This window comes from Charadrius vociferus, unplaced genomic scaffold (genome assembly GCF_000708025.1).
Source record: "Charadrius vociferus isolate BGI_N301 unplaced genomic scaffold, ASM70802v2 scaffold758, whole genome shotgun sequence".
Taxonomy (NCBI): Eukaryota; Metazoa; Chordata; class Aves; order Charadriiformes; family Charadriidae; genus Charadrius; species Charadrius vociferus.
Genome location: NW_009649934.1, coordinates 2,779,116 through 2,794,019, shown reverse-complemented (window position 1 = coordinate 2,794,019; position 14,904 = coordinate 2,779,116). Strand labels below are relative to the sequence as shown.

General features: G+C 42.9%; 1 protein-coding gene across 2 annotated transcripts in view; it reads right to left on the bottom strand.

Moving 5' to 3' along the window:
- RAD54L2 (RAD54-like 2 (S. cerevisiae)) overlaps nucleotides 1–14,346 on the bottom strand; it is a 44,216-nt gene extending 29,870 nt beyond the window's left edge. The window contains exons 1-2 of one of the 2 annotated variants that reach the window (XM_009891263.1): nucleotides 14,199–14,346; nucleotides 8,108–8,124 (exon numbers count right to left, since the gene is read on the bottom strand). In XM_009891263.1, the coding sequence (XP_009889565.1) occupies nucleotides 8,108–8,124; nucleotides 14,199–14,346 (165 nt within the window). Of the gene's footprint in view, nucleotides 1–8,107; nucleotides 8,125–14,195 lie in introns of both variants that reach the window. The other variant, XM_009891262.1, reaches the window with a different exon arrangement.
- Nucleotides 14,347–14,904: the final 558 nt, after the last annotated feature.

Below are 14,904 nucleotides of genomic sequence, written 5' to 3'. Positions count from 1 at the left end.
CTGAGGTGGCTGCTACTCCACTGGGGACCGATGCCTGGAGCCGCGCTGCCCAACCGGTTTGGCTTCGGTACGCGTTCCCGATCAGCGGGAGCAACCCCGGTTACGCCTGGGAAAAAAGAGTTTTAAAAGAGAGAAGAAAGCAGTGAGGCTGAGTGGGTGTGTATGGGGGAGGTCTCTCTCCTCTCTCGAGCGGCAGAGCTGCACGCCGTTCAGATCAGATCCCATTCACGCAGCCCGTGATCCAGTTCAACTAGTGGCAGAGACCAAGACTGAGAATAAAATAAAAATCCTTACATAACCATTCCGGCTCCGGCGGGGCCCCGCGCAAGGGGAATCCCAACAGACAACAGGACGATTGGAGCAGGGGACACGCAGGACCGTAACCCCTCTTCCAAGTTTCACAGCACAAAAGGAAAAGAGCGGGGGGAAATCGGTTGCAAAAAGAAGTACAGCCTTTTCGGCATTGAAAATTATCTTGGCATCTGTGATTTTATGAACTATTTGCATGATGCCTGCTAATTTCCAAGAAACCTGGACAACTGAAACTGAAACCTGAGCGAATCCTTGGGAGCTAGTAACCTGTAATAGGCAAAAGAGCATCCTGCAGTTCGCTTCGTTAAATCAGCAGCTCGTACAGCACCGCTAGTCTGCGGAAGGCTCTCAGTGCAGCAAAGGGACTATGAACGAGACTTCCCAGTTTTTAGGAAACAACCTTTCAGAATTTGTGGAGCACAAGCTTATTCTAAGTGAGCCTTCCCCCCCCCCATCATCCATCTGCACTAGAAGGACAGCTACAGGAGAGAATAAGTAAGTAGAGGAGAGAATAAGTACTTTAAAGCTGTGGTTGAACCCCTAAAGGCTAACCATCATGCCTGGTCTCCTTCGGTGCTACAGAGACTTCTTCCACGCCTGGTTCCCTTCACAGGCACACCCAATGCCAGTAACAAACAACAAACCCAGGCTGATAGACACATAATGAAATCAGCTCGCTCCTAGCGAGCATTTGTCCACGTAATGAAGTCAGCTCTTTGCTTGAAACAACTGGCAAGCGAGAGTCGGGAAAACCAGGATGGGCACAAGAAGCCCGAAGCAGGCTGTGTCTGAACAGCTCTGGCACGGACCTGCAGGGCTCCGGGACCGAACAGCACAACGTGCTGCGCTCGTAGCAGTAAAGGTTGATCTAGAGGGCTGCAAACACCGCCAGGGCAGAGCCTCGTCACCCTTTGTGTGACTTCAGATGTTTTAATGAGACCCTTCATTCGAGGGGGTGGCAAAGCGCAGTGAATGCTTGCTGCCACCAAAATATCCTCGTTCCTTCAGGGTACATCACAACTTCGAAACAAACCCAAGGTGCTATTTTTATAATTAGAGCCATATAAATTTTACCAAAGAAAAGATGAACTCTTAAAATGAAGCAGCTCGGGAACAAGACAGCCTTTCACCTATGTCACAGATTCACATAGCCTAGCTAGTACATAAGAACACACAGTGGTCATCAAGGGGGAAAAGAGGGACAAATATATTAAGAAAAGTACATAGCTGAGGATTTTGCAGCAGGCCTTATAAGGACTTTGTAGGGTTGGAATAAATAACCAAACATGACCTCAGCATATGACCTAACAGATTTAGGAAACTGGGAAGCAAGATTTAAAGACAAGTATTTGTGTAAATGCAACTGGGTGCTTTCCAAGGCATGCTTATTACAGCAGTCAAGCATCAGGAAAACGGAAGATCCACTCACTAAGGGAAAGATGCGACTTACACTTGTTGTCCTTCTGCACAGAGCAATAAAAAGGGAATTTCCTTCTTCACCCTAGTATGCAAAATGGAAAGGATTTTTTCCAGCTTTTCTACTCACAACAGCCTACCGGTGGGGCCATCACTGTCAGCCATGACAAATACATATTCACACAGCCAAGAATTAGATCTGCCAGAAACAGTCAGTTTATAAAATGATCTCCTCATGGAAGGTAATCTTGTTATAGATAAGCCCATTTACTGAATAGCTTTTCTGTGAGGCCGGCCTTGCCAGTGAGGAAAAATGTTCTCCCTCCCTTACAGGGTCTGAAATCTTACCTAGCTGTCAGACCTCACCTACCCCACGCTCCGGCCACAACCTCTTTGCAATTGTACGACTGTGCTGTACATCAGAAGAGGCTTCTCAAGAAACTCTTGTCACTTGGAAGGTTCCCTTGCAAACAACATAGGAGATTCCCCTGTTTAAAAAAATTAATCTAAAATTTGTATTTTCATAGAATATCAAGATAAAGGCCCTTCAGAACACGTCTTTTTAGCAGCAATGTCATCATCCCTGAGCACTGCAAATTCATAAGGGTTAAAACTCGCACCTAAATCTGTGTGCACATATAAGAAGCTTGATCATAAAGTTTTTCAGGACACTAGCTCCTCTGTATAGCCAAGAACACTGAAGGGGATCAACCTAAACTCAGTTCAACTAAAAAGTTTCAACAAAATATCCCAAAACATATCACAAGTGACTCTCCTCCCCCATCCCTTCAAGCTGGAGTAGCTCCCTCCCCACCCCCATGCCTTTTTTCCACCTCAAACCTGGTTCTCTCAACCCACTGCTCCCCTTGCTGAGCTCTGCAGGCCAAGCAGCTCTGGGACTGCTCAACATTGACCCGATCCAAGCCCACCAAGGGCAGTGTGGGTGAGAAGCACTGGGTCCATAATGTGCCACCACACTCTTGGTCCCTGCACGCTGGGGTGGTTCCTCCAATGACCGTCCCATGTGCTGTTCACCCTCATGGCCACCCTGCAGAACAGAAGAGACCTTCCTTGTCTGGCCTCGACTGCTCCATGCTGGCTGTGCAGTCCCTTCCCCATCCCACAGCTTTCTCACAGGCGTGCTCCACATCCACCAGCTGCTCCTCTACCTGCTGGTGATCAGTGGGGTGTGCAGAAGCTGCCTACAAATCTGAATTGTTTGTAAGTTATTAAACACAAACTAGGCTTGACAGCCAAATTTCACTCTCGATTATCAGCTGCTAGTAGCACACAGAAACATCATTAAGGCTACTTTCCTTGTCCTGCTTTCCGTGTTGTTTTAGCAACATGGAAAACACGACAAGTATGGGGTTTGCATTGGTCATGGTATAGGTGGCATTTCTCAATCTAAAACAGTTCAGCCAGAATTGAACTCTACAACACTATTTGTTGGCAACTGAGTATTGTTGGGCTTTGAGAATCATTTGCTTTTTAAACAAACACTGTAGTAGAAACTCTTTTTGAATAAGATCTAAACCAACCATGGAAAATTAGGGGAGTCTTTTCATTGATTTCAGTGAGTTTTGGACTGAACTGTAAAGCATAAGATTTAATCAATCTGTTTTTTTCTCATTTTATTTGTGTTCGTATAAATCTTGGTTTATTTTCTTTCCCACACAGCTAAATCATAACTGGAGGGGAGGTGGTACATGATGTAACAATAGTCTAATTACACAAAATACAGGTAGTGATGAAACACTGCCTTCTGCAAATGCTTTTCAGACTATCACTGGCAAAACGTATACTGCTTCAGACTTCAGTCCCAGGCTTTCAAAGGTTGTTTATATCTATTGAAGAAAACAAGCTGTTATTCGACAAGACGTAATGTTTTTAAGTCAAAGGATTTCGATCATCATCATTTAGATCATAGATATTTATCATCATCTTAATCAAAGCTAAATCCATTGAGTTACAATCGCAGTTATATTCAAGAAACTGATTCTCATCTCATCCTATAACTTGCTACATTTCTGCTGAAGATGACACAATGTGCACAAGAGTGATTTTTGTACAACTTTAATTTCATTCCAGTTTTCATCTAAGTGCAAATTTGACATAAATCACAAGCTAACAGTACACAAAAGCACCATTTTAAAATTGCTTCTAACGATTCAAGTATTTAAATATTTTACAGATGAAGATGATCTACAGATGTTTTAATTGCAAAATTTGTTTTGACAGAGATTTAAACTAGAAGTTTCTGTTCACCTAGCCCCAAAAGATCTTATTGTGTAGCTTTCTCCTGTCTCGTTCCTATTTGCACATTTGCAAGTGAAAATAATGTCTTCTGACTCCTACTTAGATTTTTTTTTTTTGAGACTGAGTCAGTGAACTGCTTGTTGAAGAAAATGTGAACAAGACATTTCCAACATCTGTAGTACAAACTACTGTTATTAAAATAAAAAATGGGTATTGCATCAAAAAAACTTTGATCCAAATGATGAGCCAGACAGTTCTGAAAGTTCAGTGTTGCAGTTTTCTATAAAGCCTAAGCTGGAAATTAAAATGACAAATAAAGCAAATAACTGTGATGTGATACTGTGTTTTAAAATCTGAAGAATACTTCTAATTTAATTAAAACAGTTTCATCTCCTTCCAAACTTGCTGCTACTTCTTGGCTAAAAATATTGTACTTGTATAACATATAGCTACACGCACATTTTATTTAATCAGTCATTAAAAACAGCACAATATCAGATAAATTAAGGAAAAATGAAAATAAGGACCCCTTGCATAGTTTAAACTCAAATGCAAAACAGAGAAGCGTTTCCCCCAGTACATTTGAAAATAAGAGAGGCGCTGCCTAAAAAGTAAAGCAGAGGATTTTGACTTTGGCTTCATCACACTCATCAGGTAACCTTGGCAAAGTCACTCTGCCACTCCTTACCTGTGCAAGAGGGAAAATACCATGTTACAAATTTGCTAATTAGTTTCCTTGTGATTTCATCATGGTTTCAGAAGTTGCAGATGACAGAGTACAGTATCTATTAGCAATGACTCAGTGTGCTGCAAAGCTGACTACTGAAAACATACATGGAGAAAACGGTACCAAACGTGACAGAGAAGTAAGCGTGACTGTCCTTCGTCAGAGACTCTGGCTGCTTTGTGAAATGAGAAAAGCAAGTTTTCGACCAATAAAGCATATCCTGCAAAGCCTATCAGAAAAGCAGGAAGAAACAAGATACTTCTCTCCATGGAAGACTTGGAGCAATTCTTTGTTCGGCTAATAACCACTCGTTCACTGACCCTGCTCCCTGTGGCAGCTTTAAGAAAAGAGAACATGTAGCTACAGGTAGAAAAAAAAAAAAAAACAACATTTGAAAAAAAATCCATTTACATAGATATAGAAAATACAGAGCCATGGACGTGGGCTGTTCTTAACCACATAGAAGGGTTTCTATTTTGTATCCCATGATACGCAATAGATCAAAGGGAAGGAGGAAGAAAAGAGGAAAAAAAACCCAACCCCATAGCTAGTTATAATACCACATCATTGCACGAGATCAGCCAGTCCCTGTGCCCAATCGGCGGGTCTGAAGGAAGCAGAGCTCTGGCGTCATCACCTCCTTTTAAAGAAGTAAAGCAAGTCATTACTCCAGGTTATATAACACTCGGGCTGTGCCAGACTTTGTGCCACCCTCTCAAAAAGGAAGCCGCTGTCGGGGAGCCCGGGAGAGGGGCCGAGGAGCCACAAACGTTTTCATTTGGAGCTTCCCCCTGCTTCGGATAAGCAGAGGAGACAGGGAACGAGTCCGCACTTTCAGACGGAGCAGGCGGACGGGGAAAGGCTCGGTGACTGACCTGCAACATCGTCAGTCTGCAATCCCCTGCGAAGGGGGCTAGGGGACAGCTCTCCTCGGGATCTCATCCTTCCTTCCCACAGCAGCCGTCAAGCCACACCTCACCCCGCTGAGAATAACCTAGTTCACAGGGTTAGTCAAAACGCTGGAATCAGTCAATAAAACCCCCACAAACCCCAGGCGCCACTCCTCCCACTCTCCTCTCCATTCCTGTTACCTTCCCCCATTTCCTCCCAGATTTACGGGCAAAGAGCCCGTAGACAAGGGACTTCCACCTGCCTCTATCACCTCCCGACAACCAAAACTGCCCCAACACAAACAAAATGCCCAGTAAGGCGACCTGCAGCTCGGCAGAAAGGGAACTAACAAAGCGCACAGGACTGGCTGTTCCCAGCAAAGCACCCAAGAGGAGTTTTGTTTTGATTGTTTGGGTTTTTTGTGTTGTTTTTTTTTTTTTAATGTCACCATTTAGTGAGTCCAGTAAAGCCACTTCAAGGGAGCTGGGTGGCTGCCACGGGGTCTGCACGGGCATTAGCAGCTCCCATACAACGTGCTGGGTACACAGACACTTGCTAGCCGGGCAGGTCCAAACCCCTCAGACTGCACACAGAAACACCATTTGTTCTGAAAGACAGACTGTACTACAGGGAAACTGCCAGAATAAAAATAACGGGTAAAATATGCAGCCGTCTGTAAGGAAGCAAAGTTCCCAGAAAAATCAGTGGGGCTTTTACCCAAGTGAGGGGCAAACCTTCTTCCCTGCAATTTCAATGTAACCTCTCTGCACTACTCAGTGAGCAGGATGGCTAAAATGGCAAACGCCAGTATCCAGTCTCTTTCCACCTTTGATACTAATTATATCTTTTGTATTTCATTCAGCTGGATTGTGGAAACACAGAAGACAGCCAGTTCCTAACTTTCTGGGTCTTAGGAAACCAACACAACTCTCAAATATAAGATTTGCGGAGGTGGAGAGCGTATGCTTGACAGACACAAAGCAACTTTGGAGATGCTCTTATTCCTCTCGGGAACTGAGAAAACAATAAACCCTCTTCCGTTTCTTAGTTATAGCAAGGCACCTGAGAAATGTACCCAGCATCTCCAGTTAGACGCAGGTTGGCTGAGTTATCCACAACCAGCTGACCTGAGCTTGAGCCCCACAGCCTGCACCTGCACAATAAAACACATATAAACACCCCGATCCATAAGGATTGTTTTCTAAGATAATGCAGTTTCCCATAAAAATCTGATAAGGTTTAAACACGTACCAATATGCAGGATATTAATCCCCAAGCATATTCTTTCACATGCGGTGATTACTTTTGTACCTCTATGATACCACACGGGCCATCCTCTTCGCAGGCAATAATTGGCTTGGAAGACAGTCTACGAAAAGTCACTCCAAGCATTAAAATCTACCTGGTTGTTTAAGAACATCAAAGTTCCCCGTGGTACACAGACGTTCAGGTTTGGTTTCCCAGGCTTACAAAGATCAGGGCCATTGCAGAGGCAACAAACTTACTGTTGAGACGAGGTTTGCTTCCCCAGGACATGCCCTTCTAGGTTCTTTAGAAACAGCACTGGTGGACTCTAGAGGGAGCTGCATCCAGCCACAAGCAACCAAAATAAAAGTATCAAGATAGGACAGTCCACCAAGAAGGAAAAAAAACAGAAAGATGTCAGTCACCACTCTTCGCCTCAAGATATCCACCTTGCGCTGTGCAAACAGTAAATTGCAGATTAAATTATAGGATTATGACTTATTGGCACCCACTACCCTAGCATAGGTACACACAGAATACAGCAGAGCTTCAAATGAAAGGAACCCTCCTGATCATCTTCCAGTGCTTTTCTAGATTTTACCAAGTACTGACTTTTGTTTCTTTCTCCCTCTTTTTCTCCAGTTCATCCGTTTTCAACCAACAAAGTGCCTCCTCTCCACTCCAAGCTTACCCTGACAGGTCTGCGCCTTTCCTTGGCCCCTGCCACCAGCTAAACAACAAGGACAAGAGATCAAAGCACATCTATCACCAGTTTGAGGCAGAAAGCAAGAAGCAATCAAGTCCACTGTGCCGGTGTACTGCAGCAGATGGAAGCATCTCATTAAAGGGTTCCTCAAAGAGCAGCTACAGTCCCTGAGGCTGCCTCGACCTTGGGATGCCCATCTACCATCGATGCCACCCAAACACACAGCTGTGAAAAGCTGCTTTCCAGAAGGAGTTGAGAGATCAAAGAAGTACGTATTTGCTCCTCCTCTTCTTAAGGAAAGCATTTCATTTTCTTGTAGATGGGGAGGACAACTTAAAACCAGTGTTTCCTAAGAGAAAACAGTGTGCAGTCTTGTCAAAATGTTGTGGTTTAGGCCGAACTGGCCATCGGGCAAGAAACAGATACTCCCCCCTACCCCTCTTCAAAGAGAGAGGAGTCAAACAGAGACTTATGAGTTTAGAAGGAACTAAACTACTTTAACGAAATATTAATAACAAAATAAGAAGAAAATAATGAAATATATACAATACCATACCAAGTTCACTGGCTGGCACTGGGGAAGTCCCAGACTGGAGTCAGTGATGGACGGGAACTGGATTCTGGATCTGGATTCAGGATCGGGATCAGAGGCAGATGAACAGAGTCCTCCTCGGACAGCGGCCATTGAAGAAAGAGGGCTGACCCTTTGATCCCTAAGTTTTTATACTGAGCCTGAGGCAGATGGGATGGAATACCCTGTTGGTCAGTTTTGGGTCACCTGTCCAGTCCGCTCCTCCCCGCAGGTGGGACCCCTCTACGCTTTTCCGCTTCTGACCCTTCAAGGGGGCAAATAACAAAGCTCGCTGGCCTTGGGTGTTAGAGCCTCTCTGCACGCCATGCCTGGGCATCAGCTATAAACATAGGTCTTATCGCTCTGAGAGCCAACAGCGTCTGCACAATAGGCTGTTAATTTCAGGAGTTAGAAGAGGCCCAGCTGAGAAGTAGTTACTGAACAAAATTGGTCCTGTTTTACCTCAAACCAGGACACAAAAGAGATGACAAAAAGATTTCAAGTTGCTGGGACTAATCTCCATTTACCAATACAAGCAGGACCATCCAAATCAAGTAAAACATCCAGGTAAATTGCTTTCTAACAGCAGCTCTTCCCCCCGCCTTTTTTTTTTTTCTCTCCCTTCAGCAGTATAGGCCTTTCTAAATCTGGGTATAAAATGATACAAAATAGGATATCATTTAGCAGGGTGTTATTCAGGAGACTGCCTCCACACTCTTCCTCTGCCTCTCAGTTTCATACAGGTGAGTATAACATGACCTAATTTATAAGAATAACTTCAGATGAAAAGCAAAAAAACTCATGTACGTGACCAGGAGGAGCCTGCTAAACGAACAGATTTATACCAAAGACTTTCCTCTCTTCCCCTCTAAGGACAGATATTTTCTCTGTTCCCAACCCCACACATCCAGCTGGGGACTCCTACACACACCACAGTTTTGTTTTGTTCCAGCACTTTGCTGGGGAGAAGAAAAGACTGAACAACTTTGGGGTGGGAACTACATGAATAACACCATCTCCCAAAATGAGCAGCAGCTCCCTGCACCTCAAGGATGTATTCATGTATCGTTCAAAAAAGTATTAACCCACGCTTCCACATGACTTTAAAAACAAATTTCCAAAATAATTTCAGCTTTAATAACTCCGGGTACTAATGAACTTACTAGTAAGTATGGTGTTAACTACTGATTTTCCCCCTCAGGTTAGACAAGGAAATTATCCAGGCAGCTACAAATCAATTTCACTTTCAATGTAATTGCACCCCTTGCTGCATGGACCATGATGATGAGCCACAAAGGAACACCACATTAAACAAAATCCATTCTTGCTGTAATTTCATGCCAACCACCAAGTGAAAATTGTATGCAAAGCTCATCTAGCAGCACCCCTTTAACTGAACAGGCTTTCCTCTAGCAAGCGTTGAAGGAAAGCAAAGAGTTTTTCAAGCCTGAATCGACAGTGGCTGTCATCTGAAGTGAAGTACTCCCGCCTTGGCATCTTGGGAAACTCAAAACTGTGACTACCAAGTGGCACACTCAGGTTCAAACAAAAAGCGACCATTGAAATACGTTCTGGATCATATTCCAGAAACATGAGGTAACTCTGTTTGAATCTGTCATGATAGGATCAAATGTCACAGACAGGGATGAGCAGAGTTTTAAGAGGCTAGGGTGAGGAAAAGGGTCTCTCTTCACCCTCACTAACCTCCTCTGCCAGTCTTTCAGAGGTTCTAAGACCTGGCCCTGGTGCCTTCACCCTACTAAGAAGCTGCAGTGCAAAAGAGCACAGGCACCTGTGTGTCCTCCACTCTCCTGGGACTTGCGACTGTACCACCAACATGACTGTGCTCCTTATTCACTCCTCTCTTAGGGTCCACATGTCCACAGAAGGCCCACACAACAGTTTGGTTTTGCTCCAGCACTTTATCAGGGAGGAGGAAGAACAGTACGAGTCCAAGGTGGGAAGATGGAGCGCAGATTGCCTCCATCTTCTCCTGTTCTCCACTAGTTAAACAGAGATGCCATGGAGCTAGCAAGCCCTCAGCCCTGGGGAAAGAAAGAAGGGATGGGACAGGAGAGAACAGGCAAAGTGGATGATGCAGGGCAGAAGATAAGGCTAATTGCATGCAGATCGTCATAGCAGAATAGCGGCATCTAATACACTGTTATTTGGTGTTTCCTGGTACATCTGTACCTTAAGAAATGCAGTACTGCCATGGTGTTGGAAAACTGTCCACTGCTGTACCCCAGAAACACCGAGTCCAATCCCTGTCTGTTGTACCACACACCCTGTAACGCAAACACAACCGGCAGCCTTTGAGAACAGTGTCTGAACGCATGTGCTCACTCAGGCATCTTTCAGAAAACTGAAACAAACAGGTCTTTACACTTCTACCCCTGAACTACACTTAAAAAAACCTGTTTAACCCATATACTCAGAGGTAAGAAAACAAGAACTTGCCCTCACTATTAATAGCAGAATTACAGCAACATGTTTGACTAGGAGACAATGAATTCCAGAGACTTCAATCAGAATAATCCAAAGACATTCAGAAAGTGAAAAAACCCCAGAGCACTGCAGTGGGATTCATTCAAACATTCCTCAACAGGAAAGCTCCTTGGGAAAGCTCCGAGGTATGAACAGTCACTGCATTTGAAATGATGTGTAAAATCCATATTGGAGGTTTGTTTCCTCTTTGCTCAAATTAGCTTTTATTCCTATGGAGCGCTACACAGCCCTGAGCAACCACTAGGATCAGAGAAAAAGTGCAGGACTTGAAACAGCCCTTTATCTCTACAGTTATCAGTACATCACACTTCTAGTGAAAAGGATTTAGGGAGTTAACAAAAAAAGTTCTTAGCAGTCACGCACAGATCACAAAATCGAACATGATAAAACAAGTGCTGCTACCCACAAGTGATGAGAAAACAGATGCAGTGGGCAGGGATGACAAGGCTGGAAAAGCAGTGGAAGCCTCCAGCTAGGATTGAAGCTGCTAGGATGGGTGTGCAGTCTGGCAGCCACTAGGAAGGGGTTGTAGGTGTCAGGGTGTAGGTATGTCCTGGAAGAAGTGCTCTCGAGAAAAAGACTAAAGCTATGAGCCCCTACACACGATGTTAAGATTCATTAACTGACCAGCACTGAAGAAATGTACAAAGGATGTAAGCTGTGTGGTCATTAACTCCCACTTATTCCAAAATACTCAGAAAACTAGCCTTCTGTGTTCTTTTTCTTCCTTAGGGGCAGAGGGAGAAGGTATAAGAACTGCTTTCATCAAGACAGAGTTTGCACCATAAACATCCAAACCAAAGTAAACTGTAGACCGTCTATGGGACAGTCTACACTAAATGCAAACAAAACTTCAGCTTCTCAAAGCAGAAATGGGAAAAACTGCACCAAAACTGAAGATAGCACTCTTAATTACCAGAATGTAAAAGAACCCAAAGAAAATTCTGAAACTGAAACCACCAAAAGTATTAATTCCACACACAACATATATCAAAAATACAAAAACAGGTTAAACGTGCAAAACACAAGTCACTGCTAAGTCTGAGACCAGACTATTCACCGTTAACAGGTGTCGATAATATTACACTAACCCTGAAAGGTTCATAAGTAATCTGAGTCACCATCAAAACATGGAAAACCTACATTCTCAAAACAAAGCCACTGTTTTGCAAGCAAGCAGTAAAATGTTAGTTTTATAATTGTTATAATCACTATTACTTAAAACAAGTAATCAGTTTCAGTTTGGAGAAAATGTATACACAGCTTGTCACGCTTCCAAGGAAATAACTGTGAAAGATTAATAATCATCTAAATCTTGTAGTGCTAGAAATATGCAAGAGCCCATCCACAAGGGAAGGATCCCCCCAGGATCCCTAATGGAACATCTACGGAACAACCACAATACCAGGAGGGGAGGAGAAGAGCACAGCTGGGAACAGGGAGAACAAACTTTTAACAGAAATTATTAAAATTAAGCTTTTAAAAGGTTCATAGTATAAACATTACACCAATTCCTTCCTTCTTGTGAATAAAAGTAACTGCCTGATCTTAAGAAGATTTTTATGAATGAGGGTCATCTACAAAGAGACGGGACTATAAACATCAGACAGGCCAAATAAAATGATCCTCTTAACTCGGAAGTTAGCTATATTTCATAGGCCAAATAGGAGACTGGTTTTATATTAGATCTAAGGTAATATAGATGTCAAATGACATTTCTGAGGCCGTATGCAGCTGTGAAGAGATATCAAGAAAAGCAGAGTGGACACCTCCACAGAAAACAATACTTACGCAGCTAAGCACACAGAAAGCATCCTGATATTCTGGCAGACAGAATTAAAGCTGAATCAATCTGAAACCTCAGAAACAATCTAGCTTTGCTCAGATTGTGTAAAAGAGGGTTTTTCCTGTACCTAATGAACAACTGTAAAAACATTTCATGTTAGTTATATGTAAATTGTCCTTTTATTCTTCATTATTTCCTAGATTTGTTAAAATTTATTTTTAACTAGTAAATAAAGAAATATAAAGCATGGACATGGTTCTAGTGTTTTAAGATGAAAATAAACAGCTGTCATTAACAGTTACTGATGTTCTGATACACCTACATTAATTTTGTTTGCTTTGGAAAGAATAATCCTGGCAAACGATTATGAGCATTCAGCCAAAATATATAGATATAGATAACAAAATACATAGGTCTATGATAAAACAACCATAGAGAATGATCCACTTGGACATGACATACAGCCACTCTCTGTTGATAAAAGTTTGTCTACAACGTCACGCTTCCTATTGCTCCACTGGGTGAAGGCTCCTGTGAACAAAGTGACAAGGTCACCACCAGTCTCTTTGAGGCAAAGTAATCTCCTCTTTTCCTATCTCTCCTGGGAATTCCTTTGTTTCTTACCTGAACTAACACTTTGATCTCTGTTACCTTCTTATTAGACAAAGCCATCACATGAATAAAACCAGAGGAATAAAATTCATTTGTATAAACATTTTATAACCATTTTAAATCAGAACAGCATCAGAACAGTAGCACGAGGCTGAAAGCATATAAAAAAAACCCAAACCAACCCTCAAGGACAACAATGTACTTTGAAACCAAAAATACTTTAATACCTAGAAGAAGAGAGAAGTATGAGTCTTTAACACATTCTATGCCAAGAAAAGGAAGACTGTTCTCGGAAGGTTGAAGTAGGTACATTCAAAAATCTGCACGCCCTTTGAAATTAATAAAAATCACAATTTTAAAGGAAGCATAGCGAGCATCGCCTGAGGCTTGGGCTGTAGTTATACGATAAAAGGGCGAATTCCCACCTGAGCCATGCACTCCTGTGCACGTGCCCTAGGCCATCATCCCTTCTGCTGGACCAACAAACGTACTTCTAGGATCAAGCCATGAACCAGAACAGTTACCCAATCTTGCTTAAATGCAACCCGCACAGCACAGGTCCACAAACAGCTATATTGGCCCTAACTGAAGAGGAGACCGGGGAAGTTTTAAGTAGGTGAGGATAGAAGGTGACAACTTACTTAGTCAGCACTGCTACCTTTCATGCCATAAAACAAATAAACAAACCCAAACCTGTATGCTGTCAGAAAAGAACATTTTCCACTTATTAAAGTTTATTATCATAAGTGAATGATAATTGCCCATAGCATCCATTGAATTGTTTACCTATGGGCAAGCCAGTGATGTAAATATATTTAATTTCACCAGATCCTTTTAATAATACAAGTAATTGTAAATGGATTTATTTACTTCTTAATATAATTGTTTCCCCAGAATCTGTAGCTGTGTTAAAAACTCTACCCTCCTTACAATTTATGCTTGTGGCTTGTTTTCATGATGGAATTTTTTTTTGGCCAGGAGTCCAAATTTAACCTACTCTAAATCCCTGTTTAAACTAAACACCCACATAAGCACTTCTCCCTACCAAGCGCTGGACAAATCTTAACCCTTATGCAACCTACCAAGGTGCCACTCACCAAAATTAGTAACGCCAGTTTTGTATAACAAACATATGCAGAGATTCACAACCCCATTCGCTTACCACTCTCATCAAGTAAGTCCTCCTCGTCATCCCCATCATTGTCCTCCTCCATCGCCTCCTCCTCATCTTCCTCCTCCTCCTCTTCCATATCCTCCTGCTCCAAGTCCGGGTCCAGGTCCGGATCACTCCCTGAGATTGACTCGTCTGACATGATTCCCAGTGGTGCTCCTTGTGCATTACCTGCTCATGTTCTACCGTGAGGCAGCCCTGCGAGAAAAGAAAACAGGTACATAATGAGCCCAGGAAATCCCAGCCTTTGAGCCTCAAGGCTCAAAATCATAGCAGAATTACTACATATAAAAAACACAAATCTGCCATCAGTCTTTTAAATAACTGTTATAGCAGACTGTGCACAAAATCCTGTGTAGAAAATGGATGCCATAAACAATGTATCATAATGATATAGGCCCAGCATCGTAGATCAATATCAGAACCAATATATTAACTAATCACTCAAAAAAACACCCCTTTCTTGGTATCCTTGACATGTATACAGCAGAAAGACCCCAAGCATCAATGCATGTTACCCTGATCCCTGAGCACTGCAAACATCATCGCAGTATACCAACTGTAGGTTGCAGACAGAAACCACCCTCCTGACTTAGCTGTACCTGCCATGAAGGTCACCCAGCTACTCATCGCAGACCATCTCAAGTCTCCGTTCCAACCGACAGAGCAGAGACAGCGTTACCTTAAGAACGGTACGGAC